This window comes from Gadus macrocephalus, chromosome 16 (assembly GCF_031168955.1).
Source record: "Gadus macrocephalus chromosome 16, ASM3116895v1".
In the NCBI taxonomy this organism is placed as follows: domain Eukaryota; kingdom Metazoa; phylum Chordata; class Actinopteri; order Gadiformes; family Gadidae; genus Gadus; species Gadus macrocephalus.
In genome coordinates, this window is record NC_082397.1 from 21,616,624 (window position 1) to 21,644,480 (window position 27,857).

The 27,857-nt window shown below is 43.7% G+C and overlaps 1 protein-coding gene across 3 annotated transcripts in view; it reads left to right on the top strand.

The window, feature by feature from the left end:
- LOC132474256 (SPRY domain-containing SOCS box protein 4-like) overlaps nucleotides 1-25,256 on the top strand; it is a 38,723-nt gene extending 13,467 nt beyond the window's left edge. For 2 of the 3 annotated variants that reach the window (XM_060074838.1, XM_060074837.1), the window contains 2 exons: nucleotides 14,405-15,273; nucleotides 24,025-25,256. In XM_060074838.1, the coding sequence (XP_059930821.1) occupies nucleotides 14,565-15,273; nucleotides 24,025-24,152 (837 nt within the window). In that variant the 5' untranslated portion in view covers nucleotides 14,405-14,564 and the 3' untranslated portion in view covers nucleotides 24,153-25,256. The remainder of the gene's footprint in view (nucleotides 1-14,404; nucleotides 15,274-24,024) is intronic. The other variant, XR_009529630.1, reaches the window with a different exon arrangement.
- Nucleotides 25,257-27,857: the final 2,601 nt, after the last annotated feature.

Below are 27,857 nucleotides of genomic sequence, written 5' to 3' on the forward strand. Positions count from 1 at the left end.
CGCCAAAAGTGGGCGGGGGTTGCAGTTTAGTTGTCCCTGAAGAACTCGCGTACCTAACATTAGTTCCGCATTACATTGATTAATTCACACGCCAGTTTTATTTAATTTTATAACGTGTATTCTCCGTGTAAATCCATGCACCGAACCGTGACGTCCGTACCGATTTAGTTCAATACAAATACATGTATCGTTACATCCCTAGTACCTTGGGACCAATAATATGGTGTTGGACCAGCAGTATTTGCAATAGAATGAGGCAGGACTTCTACAAATAAACCATGGCAATCATTCATTCAAAGTATACAGTTCCCCCCCAATGGTAAATTTGCAAAACGAATGCATGCGGATGGGGGAGAGGCACGCACACGCACACATCTTTTCCAATGTAAATAGGCAACGTCTGCCTTTGAACTGGGCTCTGGCTGCTACCTCGACGAGGTGGTAGGCACGTTGGGTCCCTGTGTAAATAAAGATGTGGAGGCGGCACAAAAGCCATCGGCCTGTGAGCACGACTGTCTACGGGGAAGGAAGTCGTTTGGACAAATGGTCTCTCCACAGCCGAGCCCCTCAGTCCCACGCCATCTCTTCAGTCTGCTCAGACCCTTTGATCCCCACTTGTGTGAACGAAAAGCCCAGCTAGGCTTGGGCGGCATCTACTTTTTCATACCTGGCTGACATTTCACCAGGTAATTTGTAAATAATACAATGATTACTCAACTTTAAGCTGAACTGCTTGTGGTAGAAGATCTTGTAACATGTATGATGTTGCCTAGCCTACAATGCTGCTGTGTCAACTGTGAAATGTGTAGTTGACAAAAGTCTTGCTGGGTTTAAATACTGGGCCCATCAAATAATGAATAGCTAAGAAATAATCACCCTTCTTCCATACATTCGATCCAAAACTCTGTTGAATTAAAGACGGGAGAGTTTCACCTAGGGAAAGCCAGGTTAAAATGTATTATATAAGGTCTATGGAAGGTCAGTTGAACCTGTAAAGTGTATTGTGTACGGTCCATGGAAAGCCTGTTAAACCTGTATTTCTTTCTTAATTGTGCCTCCTATGTGCGTTACACTTGAACCGAAGCGCCACTGTTCTTTACTGTTAAAGAACAGTTACTGAAGTAACGGGACTGCTAAAACCGCTATTTAAATATTCCGTCCATTGGGGACATTTTGAGACGTGTCCGGGTTAATTGCATTTTAGTTTGGCTATCAGGGCGGGCTTCAAGGCTACAAGTTTTATAATTGTCGGCCACTAAATGTTGCCGAACAAACCTATTGTCTCAACAAGGATGCAACGGCAAAGACTTTATATTGGACTATTATTTTACATTCGGCCAAAATAAATAACACATAAAAAGATGGATTTATAGATGGATGAAACCATTGATCCAGATGTCGGACATTAAAATATTAAAAAGAGGAGTCTTTATTTTTGACGGTGTGTATACAGTCAGTATTTCCTAGTAACGGCCAAGCCTAGGCTCAGCCCGTTCTTTCCTTTTTTTTTTAAAGGGCAAAGGCTCTTCAGTTCAGTTACATTTATTTGCAGGAGGTTCAAGCTATGTCGGCGGTATTTGCAATTTTAATTCCATTGCTCTAATTCCCCATTCCCTGCTGTTCAGTTTCTCTCCCCCCCCCCGGGCACACACTGTCGGCCTGCGATCATTCGCTTAAGTGGCTTTTATGTATCTACTTCCTGCTGCTGGAGTCAACGACGGCTTCTCTAAATCATTCATTCACTGTTCATCAATCAAATGCCTTCTCTGCTTTCCATGCTAAGTGCAGTGTCCACACACACGCAGGCACGAACACTCTGACCCTCCGCCCCCACCCCCTAAGGTCATTCGGTTTCCAGCTACCCTATGATGCCCTATGAAAACACCAGGCCCGGCCGAAACAAGGCAGCCAAGCATGCGGCAGCTCTCGCTGCGGTGGGTGGGAAGGCTCTCTTGAAGTCTACCTGAATCTATTAGGAATGTGGTGAGTGTGCATTTTGTTTCCATTCAGTGGAAGCTTTAGCCTGGGTTTTTCTGCTGAAGTCGAGATGCAGGGCTTAACACTTGGAGCTTAATGGCGAGACTGTGCACTGGGTAAAGTAGTGAGCGAGGATGGAAGGAGTGAGGAGGCATGCAATAGGAGCTCTTGTCCTCTCCCCGGGGAGAAAGATGAGAGGGGAGTAATCACGCGAAGGGGGATGGTGGGCAAGTCGATGGGGGGGAGGTACAATCGAGGCTGAATCTAGAACCTTTTTGTGATCTTATCTTATAGTTGATATAGATGTTATGCCTTCATAAAGACGACTTATCCAAAGATCTCAATGAGATTTTTTTTTTATCTATGTATAGATAGGCCGTTGCTATTATATCCAAACAACCTCCATTTTGGAAGCATAGGTGCATTGGAATGGATGTTGTTATGTTAGTAGTATGGGTTTTAGGTCATTGATTAATTTCTAATGGAAGACGTTACTTTTGGTTCCTTGCAATATGGTTTGGTAGCATCGGCAAAAAAAAATCCCATGATGCCGAGTGTTAAACCCTATTGGGTAAATTGAGTGGACTGGAGTAGTAGGAATAAATGTTTATTTTCTACTGCAACAGTATGCTTGTATTGTAGCTTTGTTGTCCCCATTGACCTCTGGTTGATCTTCCTTACTTTCTGCTAAGGGCATTGCAGCTCAGCTCAATTTCACCATGTGGGGATTTGTACGCTGCCAGGTCGAAATCCCTCTACAAAAGTTGCAATAATAACAGAAGGCGAGGAATTCATTTTTGTCGTTTATTTCCTTGTTTTCGCTTTAAGTGAAGAATGGGAACGCAATGACCTGCAACTCTGCACGGCTCTCAGGCAGGTGTTTTTGTGTGTTTAATCTCTTGCCTCGGTTTCCTAATTTCTCTCGCTCTTTACAAGAATGCATGTCTCTGTGGGCGGTTTTTCAAATCCTTGGGAAAGACGTTCGGATGACTCCTCTGCTCTGCTCCACCTACTCTTTCCCTTTTCTTCCTCTATTTTCCTCTCCTCTCCATATCTTTCTTCTCACTCTTATCCACCGGCTGCTTGTTATCCTCTGTGCGCTCGGAACCGGATCCGGCCCTATTGTCACGACCAGGAACTCGCCGACGTGCATATCATCATTAATTTACATAATTACTTTTGTACGCCTACCTCGCCCTGTCCCACGGTGGGCTGGCCTAGTCGCTATTTTTTTCAGGGCCCGAGCTGCAAAGGACAGGAGCCTTTCTGCTCTTCCACCCGGCTGCCGTGTTTGTTGACGTCTGGGTGTGAGAAAGAGGGGCAATGAGAGCCGCCTGGTTGTCTGGACAGTACACACTTTCATGGTAGGGAGTCTTGGTTTTTTCCCCTCCTTATGTCCCTGTCCCACTTGTTGGCTATTCTAGGTGTCTTTCAGCCTGTGTTTTCACTCCATTCAATCCGTTCAGGCAGCACTGCTGTCATTTGGCCAAAACCGCACCCCTGGAGCCTGTCTGTGTGTGTTTTGCGTGTACGTGTTTGTCTGAGTGGACACGGTGTCGCAGAGTTGTCTGGTTGATTATTTAGTCCTGAAAGACGTGGTGGTGGTGGTGGTGGTGGAGGGTCATGGCCCCCTTCACCCCCCTATCAGGATGACTAGTCAGTCCCCGTTTAAACATAGAACATACACGATACACATTATACAATGTACAAATAAGACACCTGACCATGTACAGACTCATTAAAAACTTCAAGCAGATGTTGAGTGAAGTGTAATTGAGTACACCCTTTTGCTGAAAACAGGCCCTTCAGAGGGGAGAGGGTGGGGTTCTGGTGGGGTGGATGCTCTGGGTCATTTGAAATGATGTGTGCCTTTTGGGGTCAGTTAATATGAGGCAGTTTACGTTGGCTATATATTTAAATAATTTCTGCATCCTTAATCCTTAAAGCGGGGAATCTATCGCTCAATCCTAATGTCCGGACGCACGTTCTCACGAAATTACGGTATTAAGGCTTTAGGGCTGTCCCAATGTCGAATTCCAAAGGGCGTGAGGGTTTGAGTCCACACTTACCGAGCCCTTTCCGTGAGTCTGCATCAGTGCAGACTTCACTCAAGGGAATTACCCACAGTTCAAAGCGTTGTGAAGTTTACCGCGGAGACCATAGGGAAATCCGGAAATTAGGAAGGTAAACAACAAGACGACTCGACTGTCAGTGCGCGACCAGATGGGAAATTCAGCCTTTTTTTTAGTGAGCCAGGTCATTTGGATCAGCTCACCAACATGAGCCGGCTCTTTTGGCTCCCAAACGGCCCTTCATAATACTAATCATACCTTTTATAATTCAGCCAAATGTAGCCTGTTCTGACTTATGATTAGTATGTGTAGGCCACTAATCACCTAATTCAATACATCCTTTATACCGAGTTATTCAAAAGTAAAAATTATATTTTCTAATATCAATAAATTGCTGTAACCGATTGTTTTCATTGCATTTACAAAAAAAAAAGAAGTGCTTCTTTAACGTTGCCAAGGTAACATGTGCTCTCGTGAAGTGCTGTCCCAATCCCATACCTATCTGAGCCCATGTGGCGTCACTCACTTAGCACCTGAGATAAATTAAATCTGTGAGTCCTTAGTCCTCAAGGCTCACTTTGGGATTGGGTTTATGCATGTCGTTCACATATCTCACGACCGGTCATTTGATCCCCTTCAAAAAGGCCCACTTGTGGCTATTGTGGTAGATGAGTGAAACAAACCAGCTTCTTGTCAACAAGATAACATTCTTGAATACATATCTAACCTATACGGATTCCCCTTTTTTCGATTTTTATTTATAACTGAAGGGTGATCCGACCCATTTCCATTGCTACTGTACCTGTCCCGGGATTGTTTTATTCTTCTCGACCTAACATCAGCGTTAATCAGGCATCCAATTAATCAGACCTCTGAGGCCAGGCTGGTCTTTTTACTTGCTGCCCTGTTCATTATCTGACCCTCTTTCTGCATTTGTTTCTATCTGGCTCTCCCTCCTGTTTCTATCGTGTTCCATCCAAGCCTACCTGTGCTCCCTTACCTCTCCTTGGCATCTTTCTCACTAGTCCCTCTCTCTTACCTGTCCTTGTGGACCTTTATAGACCCCTTTCCTCTCTGTCCTAGATATGGTAATGGGAAGGTAAGGTGGTTGGTAACTTGACTGAGCTTGACAGCATTGTGTTAATCTAGATAGCTTTAAGAGTGTTAGCCGGATCAGTTGTTGACGAATTGTCCAGAGGGTTTCATGGTGCTGGGTAGAAACTACAGGACGATTAGCCTGATTATATCTCAAGATTCCCCCACTCTATCGCTGTTCAGCAGAACACACTTTAGTTCTACATACTCCTGTGGTATGGGATATGATTGGCTTTGATGTAGCCACCAACCGGGTTGCAGGTAATTGAAATCTTTATTAATAAACGTGTTCAATATTTGCCATCTGAAATCCTGTAGTGGGGGGAGAACCCGAAGACAGCAGAATACGCTATGTAGGAAGGTCAAATGGTTGGAGACCATGGTCTTTTACAGGGCCACACTGACTGACACTCATAACAGAAACCAAAGCACAGGTCTACAAAGGGTAAGTGAGATGGATTTAGAGACTAGGGACTACCAAAATGCACCTACTGTGCATTTTCACGCAATTTCCTGACTTAGTAAATAATTCTTTAATTAATCTTTAGGATGTTGGGAGTGCAAAAGCTAGCACAGCTACCCTAGCATCGCTGCCCACCATGTTTGTTTACGGTATAGTGCCATTTCCGATCGCTAGATTGTGATTTGCAAGAGTTCTGGGTTTGACATTCAGAACTGGGTTGTTCAGGGTTGAATGGGTTGAACAATGGTTGATTGCTATGTTGACAAAATTGTTGCCTAGAGGGGGGAAGAATGGTATAATCCAGCGGTTCTAAACCTTTTTTGGGCTGTGACCCCATTTTGACATCAAAAATTTCTGGCGACCCCAGAGAATTTTTCTTTTCTAGAATTAGTTTTTGAACATGTTTGTTATACTGTGAACAAATACAGAATAAAAAGCATACGTGCACAAATTGACAATTACATTTTCTCTGATGGCTGTATTCGCAAGGCTGAAAATGAAAAGGCCAACTGAGCAAGCAATCTCTCAAACTACTGCAGCATCAATGGCCACAGTGAGCATTTGAACGAAATTACTTATTTCCCAAAGTTTTTTTTCTTCTGAAAAACAATTATATACCAATAAAGCTATTCAACTGCAAACAAACAACAAATCCTGGTCATTATTCCTTTGAGAAATACTGAAGAAATTGAATTTTTGCCCACCAGCTATAATGATCAACTGACCATTTTAGGTTTCCATCAAGCTGCCTTTATATTTAAAACTTGCTGGAAATGTTTGCTGTGAAAAGGATATGAAAAGATATACTGAGGATTCTGTTCAAAACTGCACTGTATTTCAAGCCTTAAAAAAATAACATAAGTATGGCTGTCCATTTTCATGGCTGTATTCACAAGGCTGAAAATGAAAAGGCCTACTGAGCAAGCAATTTCTCAAAGGGAAAAATAAATAAATACTGCAGCATCACCGGCCACAGTGAAAATTTGAATGAAAAGTCACCTCACCACATTTAATGGGATGGCTGAGCCTGCACACCTCGCTGCAGCCTTTCAAAGAAGGGTTCTGTAGCAGACGGAGCGCATCTCATCGCTGACGTCACATCCAGTCGGGAACGGTACTTCGACTTCATACAAACAAGAGCACTAAATCCAGCTTCGCACAAGTATGTGGTTCCAAAAGGAACCAACAGTTTTAGAGCACACAGTGAGATCTCTGGGTACTCATCTCTTGCTCCAAACCAGAATTCCTCCGCTGTCACTCGCGAATGTAATCCCTGCTGAGTTCTGTCATGGAAAAGTTCAATCAGCTGTTCAATCAGCTGTTCAAAAGCGGTAGCAGGCAGGTCCACTGCGCCTGCGTCACAGGGAAATGGGTCTCTTACCCAGTCAAACTTTGACTCATCAACGTCTCGGAAATAGGTAGCGAAGTGCTCTTCTAGGCGCTTCAGGTGGCTGCTCATCTCCTTTGTGGAGCACTTATCGATGCTGTTGTCTTTTAAAAACTGACTCAGCTGGGGAAAGGGGCGATGTTTGCCTTTGAAATGCTTTTTCGCCAGTATGCAAGTTTTCCCCCTGAATCCATCAATACGGTCACTCATGTGCATGAGATTTGTGTTTTTCCCCTGCATGCTTTTGGTAAGTTCATTAAGTTTTCCAAAGATGTCCGTTACATAATGAGGCACATTTTCTGCTGGTCACACAGAAAGTCGCAAAAATGATTTTTTTTTAACATCCATGGAAAACACTTAAAGGGGACTTATTATACCACCAGGTGTGAGTGTGATTAGCCTTACAAGCCATTTCGAAAATCTGCCTAATATGACATCACTAGTGGGTGTGTCCACCTAGATCTGTGCTGGATAGATCTATCTACCAGCCTACCCAGTGGACTGAAGTAAACATTGCGCATCTATCCAGCACAGATCTAGGTGGACACACCCACTAGTGATGTCATATTAGGCAGATTTTCGAAACGGCTTGTAAGGCTAATCACACTCACACCTGGTGGTATAATAAGTCCCCTTTAACAGTTTGTTTCTCAGCTTGAAAAAACGCTCCAACACGTTACCTCTCGACAACCACCGTGCCTCCGTGTGAAATAGTAATTTTTCATATTCGGAGCCCATGCCGGTGTGAGTACCAGATGTGTTCGGCTGCCAGATCGGCTCGGGGTCCTGCGCTTACAGATGACGTATCGACACTTGACGTATCGACACAAGCCAACGGACAAAACCCGGAAGGGTTGTTTATAAACGGTGCTCCATCAGTTTTGGTTTTGATTTCATTGAACGGAGCCCGTTCTCTCACAAAGCCATTGGAAACACGTCTAAAAGCACTGATGAATGCATATTTTTATTTTCACATGTTAAAGTAAGGATTGGCATTGTTAGTTAGGGTTAGGGTTTAGGGTTAGATTTTATTTGCTCATACAAAACAGAATAAATAAGACAATACATTGATACCACTGAGGAACAGCTAAATTTAAATCCATAAAAAACGGCATGTTTAGATCCCATGGTGAATTGAGGATGAATTCATGAATGTGTTCATATTAGATATTCATCCTATTCCTTGAAAATTGATTTTTTTTTTATGATTTTCCAGATGTTCAATGAATTGTATCCTTGCCTATACAACTAATAACAATGAAAAATGTAACATTTTCCTCGTTTCCACTAGGGGTTTCTTTGCTCTATAATTTAACAAACATCTGTAAAATAGTAAAAATGTCAAGGTAGGACTATAAGAATGTATATAATGTCTTACCACATTCATGAATATATCCTCAATTGGCCGTGGGATCAAAACATGATGTTTTCATGGATTTACATTGAGCTTTATATGTGTATGTGAATTTCAGTGTATGTGGTTGGATACACACACGGGCACACACACTGACATATTTGTATGTTATATATTTTTTTATTCATGTGGCCTGCAGTGGCGATATCGCACAGGTGTATTCCCACAGGCTCTGAAAACAAGTCATCAAGCCATATCTAACTTACCATTTTTAAGCAAAATCATTGAAAAAGCTGTTTATCAACAACTAAATAACTACTTCAATCACTGGATGTGCCAAAATTGTCTTCAATTGAACAATGAAAAAACTGAAGTAATGGTCTTTGGTGCAAGGGATGAACAATTAAAAGTCAGTGCACAGCTGTTATGTTAGAAAGCGCACACCAAGACAGAAATCTTGGTGTAGTCAGACTCGGACTTGAATTTCTAAAACCACATTAAATGTGATCAGGGCTCTACAGTGTGCCCATTTCACTCGCATTTGCGAGTGAATATTTCGGCGTGCGAACGAGAAAAACAAAACAGGAGCACGCGTGCGAGTGACTTCTCCACAGCGCACTATACTGTGCGTTCACACCAAACGCGAAGGGACGAAACGATTCCATACAAAGCAGCTATTCCATTTGCAGCGCGAGACTTTTGCCCGGCACGGGCGAGCGCGTTCACGTGGATTTCAGGTGGATTGAAATATTTAAACTTTGCTGCGACATTCGCGTGATGACAGCCAATCAGCGTTCAACAGCGTGGGCACTGAGTGACGTGCGTTACGTAACAGCCAATCAGTTTTCAACCGGCCAACCGTCCCCTGCAGTGCAGTCCGGGGTGAACCGCAGCATGGAGGAGAAAGTGATTGTTGCCGTTTGCGACTCCCCGAGCTCTATATAGAATAGTATATAATATAATATTATTGTATTGTATATACAATATCACGGCCAAAAGCTCTGTGCTCCTCCGGATAGCCGTAGCGCGGGGAGCGCTACGGGAGGGTTTAGCAGGGTTTGTTTACCTACGTTGCTATGGTTACCAGTCTTGTGCGTTCCAACGGTTTATTAGGTATCTAAATCGCTGTCTAATCAATACTTCATTCACTGCCTGCCGTGGTCATTACAATATTATGAATAGACTGCGTGGAGAAAGTTAATGCTGTTATGGTAGACGATAAAGTCTACAAATTCAACCCCCGACTGGTTGAAGGATTTCGGGTGGCTAGTTTATGATGCTAAGAACATGAAAATGTTCTGTACATTTTGTAAGGAAGCCCCATCGGCAATGGCAGGCTCCTCTCTGTTTATAACGGGGAACCCTAATCTGAAACGCGATGCTGTGGTGAAACACATCGAGTCCACTAGGCATTCTCGCTGCCCGATTTCTATATAAATCACACCCAGCCCAATAACCCTGGTACGGTGGAAGCCGAAATTGGTGCTGTTTTGTGTAGCCTGAATGTAATCTTGTCTATTTATTTGTCTTAATTTTGCTTTAGTAAGTGGGTTCTGTTGGTGTGTGCAATTTCTGCACGCTAATAAATGTTCTAAACAAAAACCTATTGTGCCCCCATTTTTTTTCCTGTGCTCCTAAATTTTTTAACTTAGGGGCACGAGTGCTCCTGAAAAAAAAAGTTAGCGTAGAGCCCTGAATGTGATACTGAACTAACTGACTAAGGTGTAAATGTGAGATGCATTTTTGACGGATAGATGCTTTTGCTTAAATTATTTGGGGATTTATAAATAACATTAGAAAAAAATGTCTGACAAAATCCCAATCCCAATGTATTGGCATTTTTCTGACTTTTAAAGGACTGATTAAATACATTTTAGTACAAATACCATTTAAGGTATTATTTTAAGCATTTGTATGACTTGGATTTATTCTATACATTTGCATAGCAATTAAATGACTTGCTTGTAGATGTATGAAATCAATGCTTGTTAAAAACAAGTCATCAACAGTCCTCAAGTCACTTGAGGAAAAGAACAATGTAGATACATCAATCATGAAAAATTAACAAACCATTTCGCCGTCCTGCAATGTCTCAGCAATGCTATGCGGCTTCATATTCCTAGCAATGAGATAGCTCACCTCAAGAGATGCTTTCAGGGCCCGTTCACTAGCAGTCACAGCCTTTTTGAAATACACTTGCTGCTTATTCAGCTCGGCAAATTTATTTTCAAAAAAAGCTCTTGGTTTGCCGACATGTTGTTTCAAAGTGTCTTTTGAGTTTGTTACTCTCGGCAGACAGGACCTTGCTACACAGCAGACATTTCGGCTTCTCCTCATTGCTTTCCATCACACTGGTAAATCCATACTGAATGAAACTTTGGTTGTATGTTCTGTCTCTTTGGTGTCTGTGCCACAGTTCCTCTTGAAACTGTCTTTGGAGGGACAGGGCCAGGCGGGCGAATAAATCTTTCCATTTTGTTTTATACTCTCTGACTGCAAGTTTGTGTTTACATTTTACAGGTTTGAGTGGGTAATTTAATGTAACTGTGCAGTCACGTGATCGTGGCATTCAAAAATGCGCCAGCTCAGATATTTGCTGCATTTTCTTTGAACTAGATTTATATTCGAGAAAACGAAAGTATAGAAGACAGTTATGTGCGATTATTTGTAGTGTTTTATTTAAAAAAGAATAGTGTGTGTGTGTGTGTGTGTGTGTGTGTGTGTTTATTAGGGATGGGCAAAATGATTATTTTCCGGGAACTAGTTCTTTCAGTTCAGTTCACTATAACGATTCGTTTATTTGATTCGGTCGTTTTGATTCGTTCGTTACGTCAGATTACATATTAAAAAATATAAAAAATATTTTTTTTTTTTTTTTTTTAATTGGTCATGGGTCCGGATAGGACCGTCAAGACCGCAGTCCGCCGTTTGGAGATGCCTGCTATACAGTATATCGAACGTCCCACCAATATTTATACCACTTGCTTACTCTCTATATTTCATTCATGGTTTTACATTTATAATTGTATTTTACTTTACATTTAATTCTTCATTGTTCAGGCATTACAGAACTTGCATGGTCATAAATAAAAAATACGAACTGCAGTTTAATTTCTTTGTTTGTTCTTAAATTGACGCAGAATGGAGCAAAGACTCCAGGGATTGGGAAATGCGTTTATCCAATAAACAGCTGGAGGTCAAGTCTATTTTCGAAAAAATGTAGGGGGATATATGTCGAATGGTATGACCCAAGATACGTCAGACAGAGAAAGCGTGCATATTCGACGGTACCGCCTTGTCATTGGTTTACCCAGGTGCCATTCCAACACCATTGCTACCTCTCATTGGCTGAATCTTTGAGAAAGTTGTAGACTCAATCAATATAAGTCGCGGGGATACAGAGCTCTGTTCGTTCGTATATTTTATTTACGTGACCATATGTTTGGTTTATGTTAAAAAAAAAAGAATCAAAGAACCAGTTCTTCTTGTTTTGGGGAACCAGTTCTTGTCGTTCACGTTCGGGATTCGTTCGTTGTAACGAATCAGTCGCGACCGACACATCCCTAGTGTTTATAAATCAATACTTTTTTTAAATCAATTACTCGACATTTCAGGTGACCCCATTTAAATTCCAGGTGACCCCAAGGTTGAAATCGGTATAGAAAGTACACCAGCATGAAGTGTGTCAAATTTCTAAATTTGAAAAATCATATGCGTGTGCCAGGCATTACCGTGAACACCCGATTTGGTTCTATTCAGGAATTAGGCCAGCCGTCATCTCTCTGGGGAAAAGCAAACGACAATCCTTCCTCCCGCGCAATAGTGTGTATGATGTACCGGGTAGGGTAAACTCCATGCCATTGCTAAGTGCTAAGAAGGTGTTTCTTTCACCATGTCATGGCAGCTGCTTACAGAGCAGTTGTTGACATGATTGGACCCTCTTCATCAAAGATTAAGGGGGGTACTCTGTATTGTATAGTGAATGCTATGTTGAAGCTGATCTCTCCAGCAGTGCCAGCTCAAATATTTATTTGCTTTACTACTTGCTAACATTCGGCAAGGCAATTGAGATGCAAAGAGCAGTATGTGTAAACCATGCACAATTATGGGTATTGATGAAGGGGCATAGGCTTAAGTGTTTGTAGAATTCTCAACCTTTTCTTTGCCCCAACTGACGTGTCTTTGTTTTCAGTTCCTAGACTTCCCTGGAAGGGTCACGGCCTGCAACTGTTGTTCTTTTCTCTTTCCTGGGAAGAACCACATGGAGCCTTTTTCCTGGTAGAAAGGGTGTTTAAAGGATAACTTGGGGTTTTCTCAACCTGGGCCCTATTTTTCCAATCAGTTTGGGTCCAAGCACCTAATGCGGACAACAATTTTTAAAATGGGTCCAGGGTTGAGTGAGGGCACTTCACCCATTGCAGCCGGTTTGCGGCTGCAATGTAACCCTTGCGGGCTATAGCGCCCTTCAATGTACGTTTTTCTAAGTGTACTTGTTATTGGCAATGACGGGCTCAGAATGCTATAAGGGATTAACAACATTTTTCTTTTGGGATCCCTACAGAGAAAAAAACCTTTTGTTTTCTTTAACTTTCTTTTGCCCGGTCTGTTTGTTGTTCGTGTCTTACCGAGTTTTGCTGAAGGAGAAGTTTCACTCTCAAATCATGCGTGTTGGGGGAGTTGTTGTTTCAGGGAATGATGCTATTGTCATGACAATCTCAACCCTCCTTCACCCAAATCTTTTAGATAACACTAAGCTACGCTTTCTGTAGTGCAACACCACAAACTCCTGACGGCATTCCATTCTCAGACTCCATCGTTCTCTTCCTAAAATAACTAATCTCACGGGTTTTCAGAGCGAGACTTCCCCGTGATTAATAATGATCAATATTTAGTGATTATTAATGTCGATGGCAGACAGCAGTGCAACAAGCCAATGTTTTCATGCACCGTGGTACTTAAATGTAGGTTTCTTTTGATCACTTAACTGTGCCGTTGTATGGCAACACCTTAATTTTTGATACCAACTTCCTCCGAGAGTTATAGCCTATTTTAGTTATCGAACAGGGAAACTACCTAATTCATGAATGCCTCCCAAGCATGGATGAATTCCTGAATGCTTCACATGCACAAGAGGCACACTATTTTAATCTTATCGTATCTATCCTGAAAAGGTAATCGATCAGATCAATACTTGCCAGTATTGGCTGATACTTGCCAGTATTGGCTGATACTTGCTAGGATTGGCTGATACGTGCCAGTATCGGCCGATACTCTTAATGCAGGAACAACCAGCAGTTGATTCATCATCCTCCTACACCCAATGACATGTTTGCTACCAACTATCTTTACTTCAAATTATCAGCAACACATTCTCAAACCAATGATGATGGACGGCAATACAACTAACATCAAATGGATTTGGTGCTAGGCCGTGGAAATATGGTCTCATCTTTGTTGTGGAAGTAAAATGCTGATAACAAAGTACCTTGCTTAAACGTTTCTTGAAATTGGCATCACCTCAGAGCAGACATGTACTCACACCGTGTGTGTGAAGGCACATGTTTATTTTAAGAGGAGAGGGGTGTTGGCGTAGTGGTAGAAAACATTGTACTTGTATCCTCTGTGGGTGTCTAGCTCTACCCTCCTGGGCTCTTTGGGTGTCTGGAGAATGTAAATGTGTCAGGGGGATGACTTCCTACTTCCAGCTTACTACACTCTGCTGTTGTAGGCTCACGGTTTCTAAGTGTGTTCGCTGACATAAACTAGCATGTTGGAAAGACATTTCAAAGTATGACCATGGCCTTTCCTGCAGTGTTAATGGGGGATCTGGGGTCCTATACCAAGGAGGTCAATAGGAACATTATCAAAACGCAAACAAATGTCTCATGATTGTCAACATAATAAATCAACATAATTTATTTTTGCTATTGTCAGTACATTTGCTACATAGGTTCTTCTGAAATTTTATCTGGAATTGACTGGAAAGCCTTTTTTGTCAATGGCTTACATTTGTTTCTAGAAGTAATCTTATTTTAGCTTTTTGGATGTGTTTTCAGGAGCAGAGTAGCCCCTGGCCCAATAGTGGCTCTGTGACTGTACCCCTTCACCCGGGACCACGCTTGTGGCCACAGCGTCAATGAGGTAACACCAGCACCCAACCCCCCCTCGCTACCACCAACCTCTCCTTCCTCCCCGATCCCACACACCCCTGTCGCCATGGGTCAGAAGATCTCGGGCAGCATCAAATCGGTGGATGTACGCGGGGAACCGTCTTACCGGCCTGTGCGCCGCGAGCTGCGGGGCCCGGACTTCTGCCGCCCCCCCAGGCTGGACCTGCTGCTGGATATGCCGTCGGCCAGCGCCGAGGCCCAGCTCCGGCATGCCTGGAACCCGGACGACCGCTCGCTCAACGTCTTCGTCAAGGAGGACGACAAGCAGACGTTCCACCGCCATCCCGTGGCCCAGAGCACGGACTGCATACGGGGTCGCGTGGGCTACACCCGCGGCCTGCACGTATGGAGGATCCACTGGCCCGCCCGGCAGCGGGGCACCCACGCTGTGGTGGGCGTGGGCACGGCCGAGGCCCCCCTACACTCGGTCGGCTACACGGCGCTGGTGGGCGCTGACTCGGAGTCCTGGGGTTGGGACCTTGGGCGCAACAGACTCTACCACGACAGCAAAAACCGGCCGGCATCCACCTCGCCGCCAACCTACCCCTGCTTCCTGGAGGAGGACGAATCGTTTGTGCTGCCGGACTCGTTGACGGTGATACTGGACATGGACGAGGGCACGCTGAGCTTCATGGTGGACGAACAGTACCTGGGTGTGGCCTACAGGGGCCTGAAGGGCAAGAGGCTGTACCCCATCGTCAGCGCCGTGTGGGGCCACTGCGAGGTGTCCATCCGCTACGTCAACGGGCTGGATCGTAAGTAAAACGCAACTCAAATGCACGCTTTCAGATTCGGTGGCCTCGTGTTGTTTGTTCTCTCAATAGAAGGGATGTGTTTGAAAGGATCATTTTTACTTATTTTTTTGGATCGCTGCTTTGTTTGTTTTGATAAGTTTCTGTACAGGGCTTTCTGTCTCCCAATTAAAAACCTTATTTCCCATTGATCATATGCCAGCAGCCATGGGATTAAATGCCAAAACTTAACTTCATGAGGGTATATTTTCTTATCATTTCCTTCTTGGCATTGTCAGTGCTCATCTCGTACATGCTCTGCCTAATATACCCTTGCTGTTTGGGAACTAGAACTCGAACCTAAAAGCAATGAAAAAGCAGATATTCAACCTTTTTACAAGAAAATGACCTCGGGAAATGCAAATTTGAATAATTTAAGGTGTTTGGCACAACTGTTGATTAAGCATTGCCCACTATTGAGGTTAAGTATAGTTTAAGTATATGAACTTGGTATACTGCCATTGAATACCTCCTACATTGCTCTAATAATTTATTTGATCCTAACGGCCCTCGATTTGCAATAAAAACACCTCAGAACGTTGAATTTATGGCGAAACATATTATCAAATAAAATGGTCCCTGTGCTATGTGCACATGCGTCCTTCTCCAAAACGCTTATGTACATTATTTTTCCTTTTTTTTTTAAACTCATTTCAAGAAAAAAAGAGGCTGGCGATTGAATCCCGAGCTCATCTTTCCAATAAAACATCCATTGTGAAAGCTACTACTGTGAAATGATTCCTGATCCCAAAACTATGATTGTTGCGGGCATGTAGGGAAGTAACTCCAAAGGCGAGGTGTGCCTGACTACTCCTGGAACTGGAGTTCTAGGAAACCTACCTTGAAAAGCTCTAGGAATTTTAAATGTATGATTATCCTAGTTTCCATGCTGGGGGCTGTTGAACCAGCAGTCAACCGACACACCAGACCTCGAAGACAAATATGGTACTATAATATGTACTTTCTTTGATGCAGCAGTTTAATTTCAGGAGTCCAACTCCCTGACCCCACTGTCGGTTTGTGAGATGCCCTGATGAATGGCCATTGGCTTATAATGTCATTAATCAAGTCTGTATTATGTAGAGTGTAGTTTGTCAGGGGTAGACGATCATGAAACAGATCCTACTTTGTTGGACTTTGTCCAGAATATCAATCCTACTAGCCACACGTGCTACTGTGCTAACTTATTTCCCAAAAGAGGGGATTCTGTGTTCGTTTGTGTTGCTATGTAGATCACAGGTGACTACATGCTATAGATCTGTAGCTTAGTTCATCCTTGTTTTCACAGCTTGACTTAGTCTTGCAAGCATGCGTTATTTATTCTAGTCCTCTTGTGTTGACAAGTCGAGGAATGGCTTTAAAGGTATTTTGGAAAACATTAATCTCTTGCCCCTACTTATTTATGCACGTCCTCATTTCCCAATTAGTCTTGTCCGGTTTGCCTTTAAAATCTTCATGATTAAGTTCATACCTATCATAAATTGTGTACATCAAGTCTTGTGATGCTAATGAGGTTTAAAGACCAGTTTTACCCACAGCAAGAGATGCATACCAGAAGTTATGGATCAGTAGTGATGTATAATCAAAGGATTAGAAACGGTGCATTCTGGGAATTGTCAACAGACCTATAGTACGTCTTCCACATTGCCCCCCTAAGATGTCGTTTGTTGAATGTTATCAGGCTTTTAGTCAAGTTTTCTGCTTTGTTCCATTTCCATTTCTCTGGCTCCCAAGGGCCCACACCTTCAGACACACTTCCAACTCATACCGAGGGGTTGCCATTATGTTTTTAGTGTTTATTTTTACGCTGTCTTGCCGTAGTACAAAACGATGTATCCACAGAGAGCTGTGCTCCACCCCCTGCCTGTCGTGCGTCCCTCCAGCTCTATTCCTGGATCTCTATCTTTATTCCTTGCCACAGCCAGCCCCTTTGACACCATGGCGGACTCCTCCACAACTAATTTACACCAGAACCAACCATACAGGCCGCGGGAGAGCCTTTCACACGCGTCTACGTCGTTTTTTCCAAAGTAACCCAATTTCCCCCCACCGCCCCATTAGGTTTTGTGTGTCTCTATTGCGTATCTCTCCTCTCCCCATGCTGCATCCAGTCTACCCCCCCCCCCCCCATATGGTCTCTACACATCGTATTGTTATTAGTTGCCAAGGAAATAGAGGGTGTAGCGTGGTGTAGGAAAAAGGGACAGAAAAAGCGGAGGCAATTAACTGTTAAACCCAGTAATTGTCAGGCTGCTGGCCAACATGAAGATTAGATGTTTGATGTGTAGCTATCTCTTTGCATGCCCATTCCTTTTAATGCATTTATCCAATCTGATTCAAACGACGACCTCAAATACCAGACGAGAGATAGGAAATTGGAGCACGGGTATCATGCAGCAGGCGCAGATCTCATGCACGGGAACTATTTGTCCCCATTGCCCGAGTTCCAGTGTGTCCGATTGCGTCTGCAGGTGCAAGCCAGGCTACTAAATAAATATTGAGACGCCTCCACCGTCAAGCTGGCCTCCTTTTTTTTTTTTTTACGAGACTGGAGGCAGCAGTGAACCCCAGGGAGGCGCCTGCGGAGAGCGGTGCCCCAGTTGACTGCCGTACTCTCCTTCTCTATTGGCCTTACGCCCGCTCGCTCCCACCAGGTAACAGGAAGTTGGACATTGGAGAGGGGAGGAAAACGTGACCCCCGCGTCCGCTCGCTTCACCCGGCGATTGGATTCCGCTTCAAGTGGCCGATTCAATTTGGACACCGGCGTTTCCAATTAGGAGAGGAGACTGATGGTTTGCCCTCCTCCTGTTCCCTCTGGTCACTCAGGCTGTTCTGTCCTCAGGCTGCCTGTTCCTTAATTCGTTTTTTTTCCTCTTTTCCATATCTCCCTTTTTCTTTTTAACCCTTTAGACAAATATATCGTCTGCTCCCGCTAACACATCTGTGTCTGAGAATGTGCATAGCATACATCACATTAACTAGATTACGCAGCTCCTATGGCAGCCATATGCAAATCTCAAACCCCACCTGGTGTGAAGTGAACAACCTCCACCTTAGTCCCGGTACCTGGGCGTAGCCACAGTGGCGTGTGTTACTTTGAGTGAGTGAAGAACGGCCCTGTGAAACTGGGCCAACAGGGTGGACCTTTCATCGCCTTAATTACCTGCAGAACATAAATGGGGCGTCTCCATTTGTACAGATTTGTAGACGATGTGTGCGTTTGACGCAAGCAAGCCCACACCCACACGGACAGACGTTTGTGCACGTGACTTCTGGGCTTTGCGTGACGAGAGTGGAGGTTGTATTTGCATTGAAATATACTCCTTTAATAATTTACAAAGTAGACCACACATGAGATTCAGTGTCTCTTGAATGCATGTCTGCTCTTCTTCTCGGGCCCGTCTCGTCCCCACCCCTGACTCTCCTCGCTCTATCTGCCTGTCCTGTGGGCTCCCCGTCGTGTATCCAAAGGTCCCTAACCACCCCTACCCAGTGACGGGGTCCACTGCATCTTATCTTTAAGTATACCATCAACCTGTCAAGATTTTACTCTCTTCTCTTTTCTGACCATTCGGAAAAATAGACTAAAATGCCCGTTTTCATTTTATCAACAATGCACGCCAGACCTAACGACGTACACCTTGTTCGACCCATTTCCTGCTGCTTAAGCTCTTTTAAAAGGGATAGCTTGAGATATTCTTGAATGGAGCCTGCCGTATTAAAGTGTAGAAACAGACTAGGTACACCTGAGAAATTGATGCAATGTGATATTTAGTGTTTTAAACCTAATTAAAAACGGTATGTTGTGCATTTTGTGACCCACATGATTTGTCTTATTGAGAGGGGAAGTATAGTTCCCCTCTGTGTTTTCTTTCAGACTATTTTCAGACGGATCCCCAGAGAACAGCATCATACATATTGCATCTTACTGCCATTTCCCACAGAGGCTATTCTTAAAGGCTCACAAGCAGATATGCCACGCTGCAAATGCAAATCTTTCCCAGTCATTACCAAATAGTGTGGACAAATACATTGACAATTTTTTTTTTTTATAAAGGCAATAAGATCATAGCGCCCAACTAGGTAAAGCTGCAATGTAGATTGGATGAAAAGTGAGCAGAATACCACTCCCGAAATCACCAATTCACCTTGTTTATTTCGGCCAGGCTGTTAAGCCAAGCGAGCTGTGCATTTCTTGAGACAACGGACAGACAATTCCCTGAGCATCCTCATCTAGTCTACCTCTGCAGCATGCTCTGCGCCCTCTGTTGCTCAGGACCGGATGTTGCCCTCGGCAACCCTAGCTATGGAGGCCAGCCCGCGGCTGCCGGGATTGGCTGATTGTAGCGAGGCGCTAGCCTCCTCATTAGCTCTCTTGGCCCGTCAGTCTGGGATGTAGTCTCTGGCACCTTTTGAACCCATAGGTATATTTCAGGCCCATGTCGAGGCGGCTGCCTCAGCGGTGGTAAAGGCACCTGTTTCTCAGCGCTAATGACATCTCAGAATGCAGACAAACGCTGCATGGAGTGTTGACTCATTAGGCCTCCGCTATGGCCACTGAAGAGTCCCAGCATCTATGTAGATCATTGTGCGAGCTTTGGGTTTGTGGTTGCCTAGGCAATTTGCTGAAGAGATTATTATTGTTGTTGATGTATATGTCGGATCTATATTAGTGTTTAGTGAAAAGGGGAGAAGACTCGAGGGCCATGTACACCTGTTTAGATCCCACAGAAATACCACTTGGACGCACTCATCACACGCACATCTGCCGTGCGTAGTCACGTGACCTTGCACATAGGTGAGGAGTCGGTTACCATAGTAACTTCCTGTGTGGTGGGCGCTGGTTGTGGGGAGGGAGGCATCGCTGTTGGTGACGTCAGGCTGTGATTGATGGGTGCTTTCAAGGCCGACGGATTGCTCATTCCTCACCGGGGGGTTGAAGGATGTGGGCTCACTGCACCTCATGTGGCACACGTGTAGATCCACGAGTGCCATGAAGCGTAATAAAGTACATCCTCTCTGACGCTGTGAGACGGTATGAATCATGACACAACAGCCCTCTGCAAACCCCAAAGCCAGGTGTTTCTCAACTTGTGACGAACCAGGATTTTGAGTATCGTCATTTAGCCAATACAGCCTAACGTCAGCCAACAAAGCCAACTCATACTGCTTGATTTAAATGAATATCAGTCCAATTCTGGAAACTGGCTACCCTGTGATTTTCAGTTTACCTTCGGGACCTCTGGTCTTTTTGGACCCCTTGAGTAGGGAAAAAAACGTCATGTGATGTACTTGGTAAAATGTAAAAACTATTGAACCAAAGCCTCTTAAGAGGGTGTACTCTTCACTCTTCATGACGACACATTTCCCCTGTCGAGGCAAAAAGCATAGCCCAGTGTTTCATGTATGAATTAGTTTTCCAGGGTCCTTAAAGTCTTAATATATACAACTTTCTGTCGTATGTCTGGAATTTTCGAAAGGGAGGTATTACATTTGATATGGGACCGAGCGAGTGAAATGTCTCCATCCGGTTAGGTGTATATTTTTAACCACAATTGTATAAGTGACCAGCGTATCTTTTCTGTACGCTGCAACCAACGTTTTCAATGCGAACGCCATAACTTCCATCGCGTCTGTTCTCGCTCTGCGAACGAAGCGCTTCATCTCCTTTTGAAGGAACTCACAGTAAAGATAGGCTCATATCGTGGTCTAAACCAATCAGAGACAGAAATGGGGCGGGTCTTTGCTTCAAATATCTATACTGAAATTTTGAAACGGTTTCAATAATCATTCTCTGCAGTATCGATACACAAATACCACTGCGCTTTCTCGCCATCTTCTCTCCGACAGCTAGTTAATAGACAGCGCAAACATAACTCCGCCTCCCCTCAACGCCTCATGCCCACTGCACCGTCAGTCAAAGGACGTCAGAAGGCGTGGCTGACGGATGGGGGAGGTTTCCAGGGTCATCAGAGCCCGAGTAGTGTCACAGTGCTTAAATTTGCATACGTGATCTGATTGGATGACGGATCCGTCGCTGCCGAAAATGTTTAACATTTTTCGGAGCCTTCGTCGCACGGATCCACAATGCATTGCGCGTCTGTCCCCATTCAAAGTCAAATGTCATCAGTCAACGGACGGAGGCAGTGGGCACGAGGCGTACTCTCACTGTACGTCCACACCAGAAGCGAATTGAGCTACCAAATCGCCGGAAGTCTTTCACTTTCTATGGGCAAGAGCGACCAACGCTACCAGCTGCCAAAGTTGAGCAACCAGAGCGTCCCAAAAAAGTTGAAAACTGTTGACCTTTATGCAAATTACTATGACGCGTTTCAGCGGCAAAACACTGACAGCCAATCGGAATGTAGACACTCTTCGCTTGCTTGGATCCCAGGGAACACCGGCAGGCACTTTTGAATTGTTTGTCACTCTTCGGCACTAGTCTCTATTGAGGTCGTAAGTACGCCCCCTCCGATAGACCCCCATGGGACCTCTGAGATCGTAAAACTATGAATGGGATCAATGGAGAGAAAGTAATTATTTTTTGGTCCCAGTCTTTATATGCCCTTTGCACATATGTTTGTGGATTCGAATTATAATTTTTTTATACAAAGAAAACCAAAAAAAATCGCGAGGAAGTTTGATGTTAGGTTTTATGTGAGGCCGCTTTGAACTACAGCCCCTCGCTGCTCTTGACGCGAATTATACGTCACCACCACTCTCTTTGCTCCACTTCACCACTCTTTTCCAAGGGGAGGATAACGGCATCGAAAGAGGTGAAAACCATTATAAATCGGGGCATGTGTTCTCATTGTGTTTTCTCTACAGCCTTTAACTGAACAATTGCACAAGAAACGGTCAAACTCTCTTTATTTTTTTCTTATTTTTCTTATTTATGTGTAATCCAAGGCATTTAATGACTGGGATCAGAAAATAATACATTTCTAGCATACAATACATTGACTCCCATTAAAATTTTCCTCGCCCAGAGGTCCCATGAGGGGTCTACCGGAAGGGGCGTATTTACGAGCTCTATGTGACGGTGTCCGCGACCGCTTTAGGTAGTCAAGTCAAGTCACTTTTATTTATATCGCACGTTTAAAAACAACAGGAGTTGACCCAAAGCGCTTTACAATTGCAGAAATCAGGGTTGGGCAGGACAGTTGTTGAAAGGGGCCCAGGAATACACAGGTCTTGACTAAAAAAGGAAATGCATAAAATAAGTAGAAAGAGAGCAATAAAAATAGTAAGAACAGGGTTAAGGGTGTTAAGGGTTGTTAGAAGCAAGAGTGAAAAGGTATGTCTTTAAATTAGACTTAAAACTGGCAAGGGTGGTAGACGACTTGATGTGGGGTGGAAGGGGATTCCAAAGGTTTGGGCCAGCAATATAAGGGGGGGCTGAGCCATTAAGAGCTTTAAAAACAAAGAGTAAAATCTTAAAATCAATTCTAAATTTGACAGGTAGCCAGTGCAGCTGAGCCAGGACTGGTGGACTGGTTTTTAGTGCCAGTGAGCATTCTGGCTGCTGCATTCTGAATGCTAGAGGTAGAGAAAGAAAACGGCAGGAGTGCTGTTTAGAAATACTTTGGATTTGATGCAAATTACCCAGGAAAGTCAAAAGACGCATGTAAACCCATATGCAAGAAAAAGGTTTTAGGTTTCATAACTGTGCACATGCACAGCAATAGCGATATTTTTCACGAAATTTGACATGCACAAACTATACATTATATGAAAGCTGAGCCTCCACTGATTCCAACAGTCCAAATCATATCCATTTTCCAAGTGTGAGGATAATCCATTTTCTGAGCCCAAGTTCGCCACTAAACATGTTGTTTACAAACAATGAGAAGGGTTCTGAGGAAATAGGTATCTTGCCTTCATCAGAACACATGTTCTTCAGCGCTATCTGGTGGCCATATGGTGTTATGCGTGTTTGGCCTGATGTCATTCAATTATATTTGCCCTGGACTTTCAAAAGAGGGGTCAACTGTCAAAAATACTTTGAGACATGACATGTACGGTCTCAGTTCAGTGAAGCACTTTAAACAGTAGCACTTTTTATTTGGAAATGTTCATTTTGCCTTAAAAGGTTTTAGTATGTTCAATTTCCTTTCAGTGTAGCACTTTAAACACTTTCTTTCTTTTGGTGTTCATTTTGAGGTGATTTGAAGTGAAGAAGGGGGGAAGGATCGCCCTCTACATTAGGTCTAGGTCTTATAGTTTCAATTTCTCAAATGATACCGGCTGCGGTTGTTCAGCTGGTGCCGTTTATTGCTTATTTTTCTAAATGTTTCAAGGTGCTTGCTCCAGTAACTCAGTCTTCTCCTTGCTGCTACAGTGGCAACTGCAGGCCCAAAACACAAGACTTGGTTTATCGAAGCACATTGCATGTTTGCATGTCTTAGAGGTGACATTAATGCACCATGTTGTTCAACAAACGTGAGCATTCTTCTAAAAGTTACTATGAAAGTTTTAAGTTGTCGTATTTAACTTGTTTTGCCGTGGTACAGTCTTAATTTTTCAAAATGTCTTAAAAGTCTTTAGTGTGTGTGTGTGTGTGTGTGTGTGTGTGTGTGTGTGTGTGATCTTGTTGAAGTCAAGCCGTTCGTGTATTGCGGCACCAGGGGGCTCTAGACATCATCATATGACAAGTAAGTCATTCATGACAAATGTGTCATTGACTTTAACCTTCTCCCTATCTCTCTCTCTAGCGGAGCCCCTCCCCCTCATGGACCTATGCAGGCGAGTGGCCCGGCTGGCGCTGGGCAGGGAGCGCATCCATCACATCGACACACTCCCCCTGCCACAGACTCTCAAGAACTACCTCCAGTACCAGTGACCCTGCGAACAGACTCTGACCACATCAGGCGGAGGGAGGGGGCTGTGGGTCCTCCAAGAGGACCTTCTCACGGCCACCAGACACGGACTATGCTTAGGACAATGAGGAGCCGTTGGAGATGGTATCAGAGAAGGCCTACTGCTGCAAGGGCTTTTGTTTACATTGTAGGCGGGATGGGTTTTTAGGATGTTTATAATCAAACTTTTAATAATTTCTTTATTTTTTCTGCTGACTGGACAGATTTAAGGAGTTGAGATTAAAGTGTGACGGGTAAGAGCAATGGAGAATATGGAAATCAGGCCAACCGACTCTAAAACTGTAAAAGAAAACATTTTAAGGACCGTTTTGATGAGCTTTTCTTGGGAGAGGGACAGCGTGTGGGCTGATGCGCGATGGGCCAGTCTCTAAATTTGTTCTGTACACACTCTGCCAAGGCTCCCCCCAACACACACCCAATCAGTGTGTGCACACTTGGCTTCAACCGAAGCACGTTGGTATTTATAATATCCTATTTCGGGAGTTGTTTGTGTTCGATAACATCCAAACGACAAAGTAGAGTCGAAGAGAAACAGCTCTCTTGCATGCCATGTACCAAGTCCCACCCAAGCTTACGGGTGGTGCATCAATAGACGTCCATTACCAGATATAGTCCGCGCTATCTCTGGTAGTTTGTGCCTGAGTCAGTGGCTCTCTCTCGGTGCATTTCAAGCATCCGTCCGTCACAGCGGTCGGAGGGCCTGTGGTGTCAAATGGACGGCTCTCCTTAGCGGGGTGAGATTGATCTGGGTCTGCCTTGATCGCTTATGAGATTCTTTGAATGAAGCACACACAAATGTTTTCAGATGGTTATTTTCTCCATGTTTTTTATGCTTTGTTTATTCTTCCATTCCTTCTTTTGGCTTTTATTTTTTTTATCTTGTAATAAATTCTGGTCTAATTTTATGATCTTGTTTATTTTTCTTATTTGATTTATTTTTTGTTGAGATTTTAGATTTATCTGCAGAAAGCAAAGTGAGTCCCGGAAGGCTCATGTGGGTCTTAAAGTCTGTGGAATGTGGTGCAATCAGCATCTGTTAAATGTGAATAAAAACAAAAGTCAACGTCTAGCTGTTTCTGTTTTAATCTAACGTGTGTTAAACAGTCCTACCATACCACGCACCCAAGACAAACTAAACAAAGCGCCATCTCACTGGCACTGATGCCAAAGCGGCTTTTTCCATTTTGGCATTTAGTCAAGCTTCCTAATAAAGTATTTGACGGAGCTAAGCTTGTTATGTGATCAAAGTTTGTAGGCTGGCGTTACTTTCCATTGCGCTGCAGACCTCCACCTATCCACCCCTACCCCCCCCCCCCCCCCCCCCCCACATTTTTCCAGTGGACCAGTGTTGATCATATCACCGTGCTCCATCTGCTTTCAGATGAATGAAAGATCAAGAAGTGTCTGTAATGGCAGCAGCACTGTCCTTCAGATGATTTCAAATGCTTAAGAGAAGGATATTGATTGTAATTGCAGTTCTAAACACTGGGATGATCGATGTCATCCATGTTGCCTCACATAATCCAGGTGTAAGTACTTTCCATTAGAAATATATTTGCGCCACCGACGAGAAGCGGTATCTCGATTGCTGCTTGTATTCTTTAAGTTTTAATGAATCAAGTAGCAGCTCTTTCAAATGGATTGAAATTATTTTTTGAGACCTTGAGCTGAGGCGGCCTGCTTGTTAGCTGGGAAGCCGCCTCTGCACCGGACAGTATCAGTTAAACTCTGGCTTTGATCCATCATGTGTTCCATTCTTCCTTTGAAAGTGATGGAACCCATTGCCATTTCCGCTTACCTTTTCAGGTTGAACCTCTTCATCACTAGGCCAATTTCTTTGAGTTATTTCCTGAAAATAATATTCCCAAAGTAATTGGTGTATCTCCACAACTGTGAGTAATATGTCTAATAATATTTAATATCCATAAGAAAGAACATCTGAGATTGTTACGTAAGTCAAACATGTGGATACTGCTTGGTTAGTGAATAAAGCTAGAACACGGCATAACCCTAGATTTTAGATTGAAAATAGTGCATAATCATTGTGCTAGTAGTGCTTGGGAAAACCCAATGAGGTGGCATTGTTACTCCACTGCCATCTTAAGTATTGATATAAATTATGTTCTATAGCAAAACTCACAGCCATTATACACGATACAAAAATTGACATTCATTCAGCACATTCATCAACTCGTGTAAAACGGTTCTTATTCCAACAACATTTCAAAGTTAAAAAAAATAGTAATGCTCAGGTATTCCAACTGTGGGCCCTCCTATGTCTGCTACCTTAACCTCCCCTACCGTGGACTGCTTGAGGAAACGTGTTCCTGATGGGCGGTGGTGGAGCCATGACGAGAGCCGGTGCAGCGTCAGAGGTTGGCCCTTCTCTGTCTCCTGTGTGTTACATCATGATCTTTATCAGCTGAGCTGAAAGCAAACACGTGTGTTTACCGACAGATGGCTGCAGCATTAATGTACGAAATAAAAAGTAACAGTAACTAGGGCAACAGCAATTTGTGAGCGGTGCTTTTTGAAGTCTTGCATCGTGTGCCTACTGTGTGCTTTCTCTGCCTTCTGAAGGAGACTATGGAAGAGGGAAATAATTGTAACAATTTTCCCCGAGATTGACACTGTATGAGTTAAACACGATACCGCCTCGTACCTTCTATAGGTAGGCCTATCAGTGACACGCACTATGCCAGGGGGTCTCCGCCACATCCACACACACTTTTCCGTGCACATAAGCGCACCCTCAATCTGCTTCTTACACACACACACACACACACACACACACACACACACACACACACACACACACACACACCGTGCACCCTGACAAACACGACGCTCGATTTCGGTAATTTGTTGTTTCAATGACTTATTCAATGTTTTTTATTCATTGCTTTTCCTTCTCTGAATGATGTATGTACATGTGATTCTGCTGAACGAGACAGTACAGAGATGATGGGAGTTGCCCAAATAAGTTGGGTTGGGGCACTTTTAAAATGTTGAAAGGGTTGACCACGCCAAACTCTCCATTGAGGTCCTTGCTTATATTCTCAGTTCTGTCTGGACCTCCCGCGCGCTGTCTCAACCTTTCCCAAATGTCACCCACTGCCCATTAGGCAGAAACAAAGCATGATTCAAGCCTGCATCTACATTGAGATGTATAACCTGTCACACATACACACACACATCTTCACAAGGAACTACAAATCACCCTTTAGCTTAGACTATGCTGTTATGTATGAGGTGTGTTTTTGTATGTGTGTTTGTGTGGGCGTTTGTACCTAATATTATTTTGAGAAATGCAACAAAATATTTATATCCACGAAGAAATAGTGCCAGTGTCAGTCGTTGTTTTCTACTCAAATGTGTACTCAAATACACATATATTACAGTGGCATTCCATACACATTTGATTATGCATTGCATTCCCTGTATTATTAGACTGGAGCAGTCATGTTGTTTCACCTGACGTTCTGCCACCATCTCCTGGTTGATAGCAGCTATTGCAGGAGAGAGGGGAACGCTGGTGTTTGGATTTGCATCGAAAGTGGTGATTACATTGAAGTGGATAGCTGTGCCCTTGATACTGAAGTGCTAGGGTCATGCCGGCCATCATGGGTGTACTGATTACATAATCCTTCCACGATGTGAAACAGCTG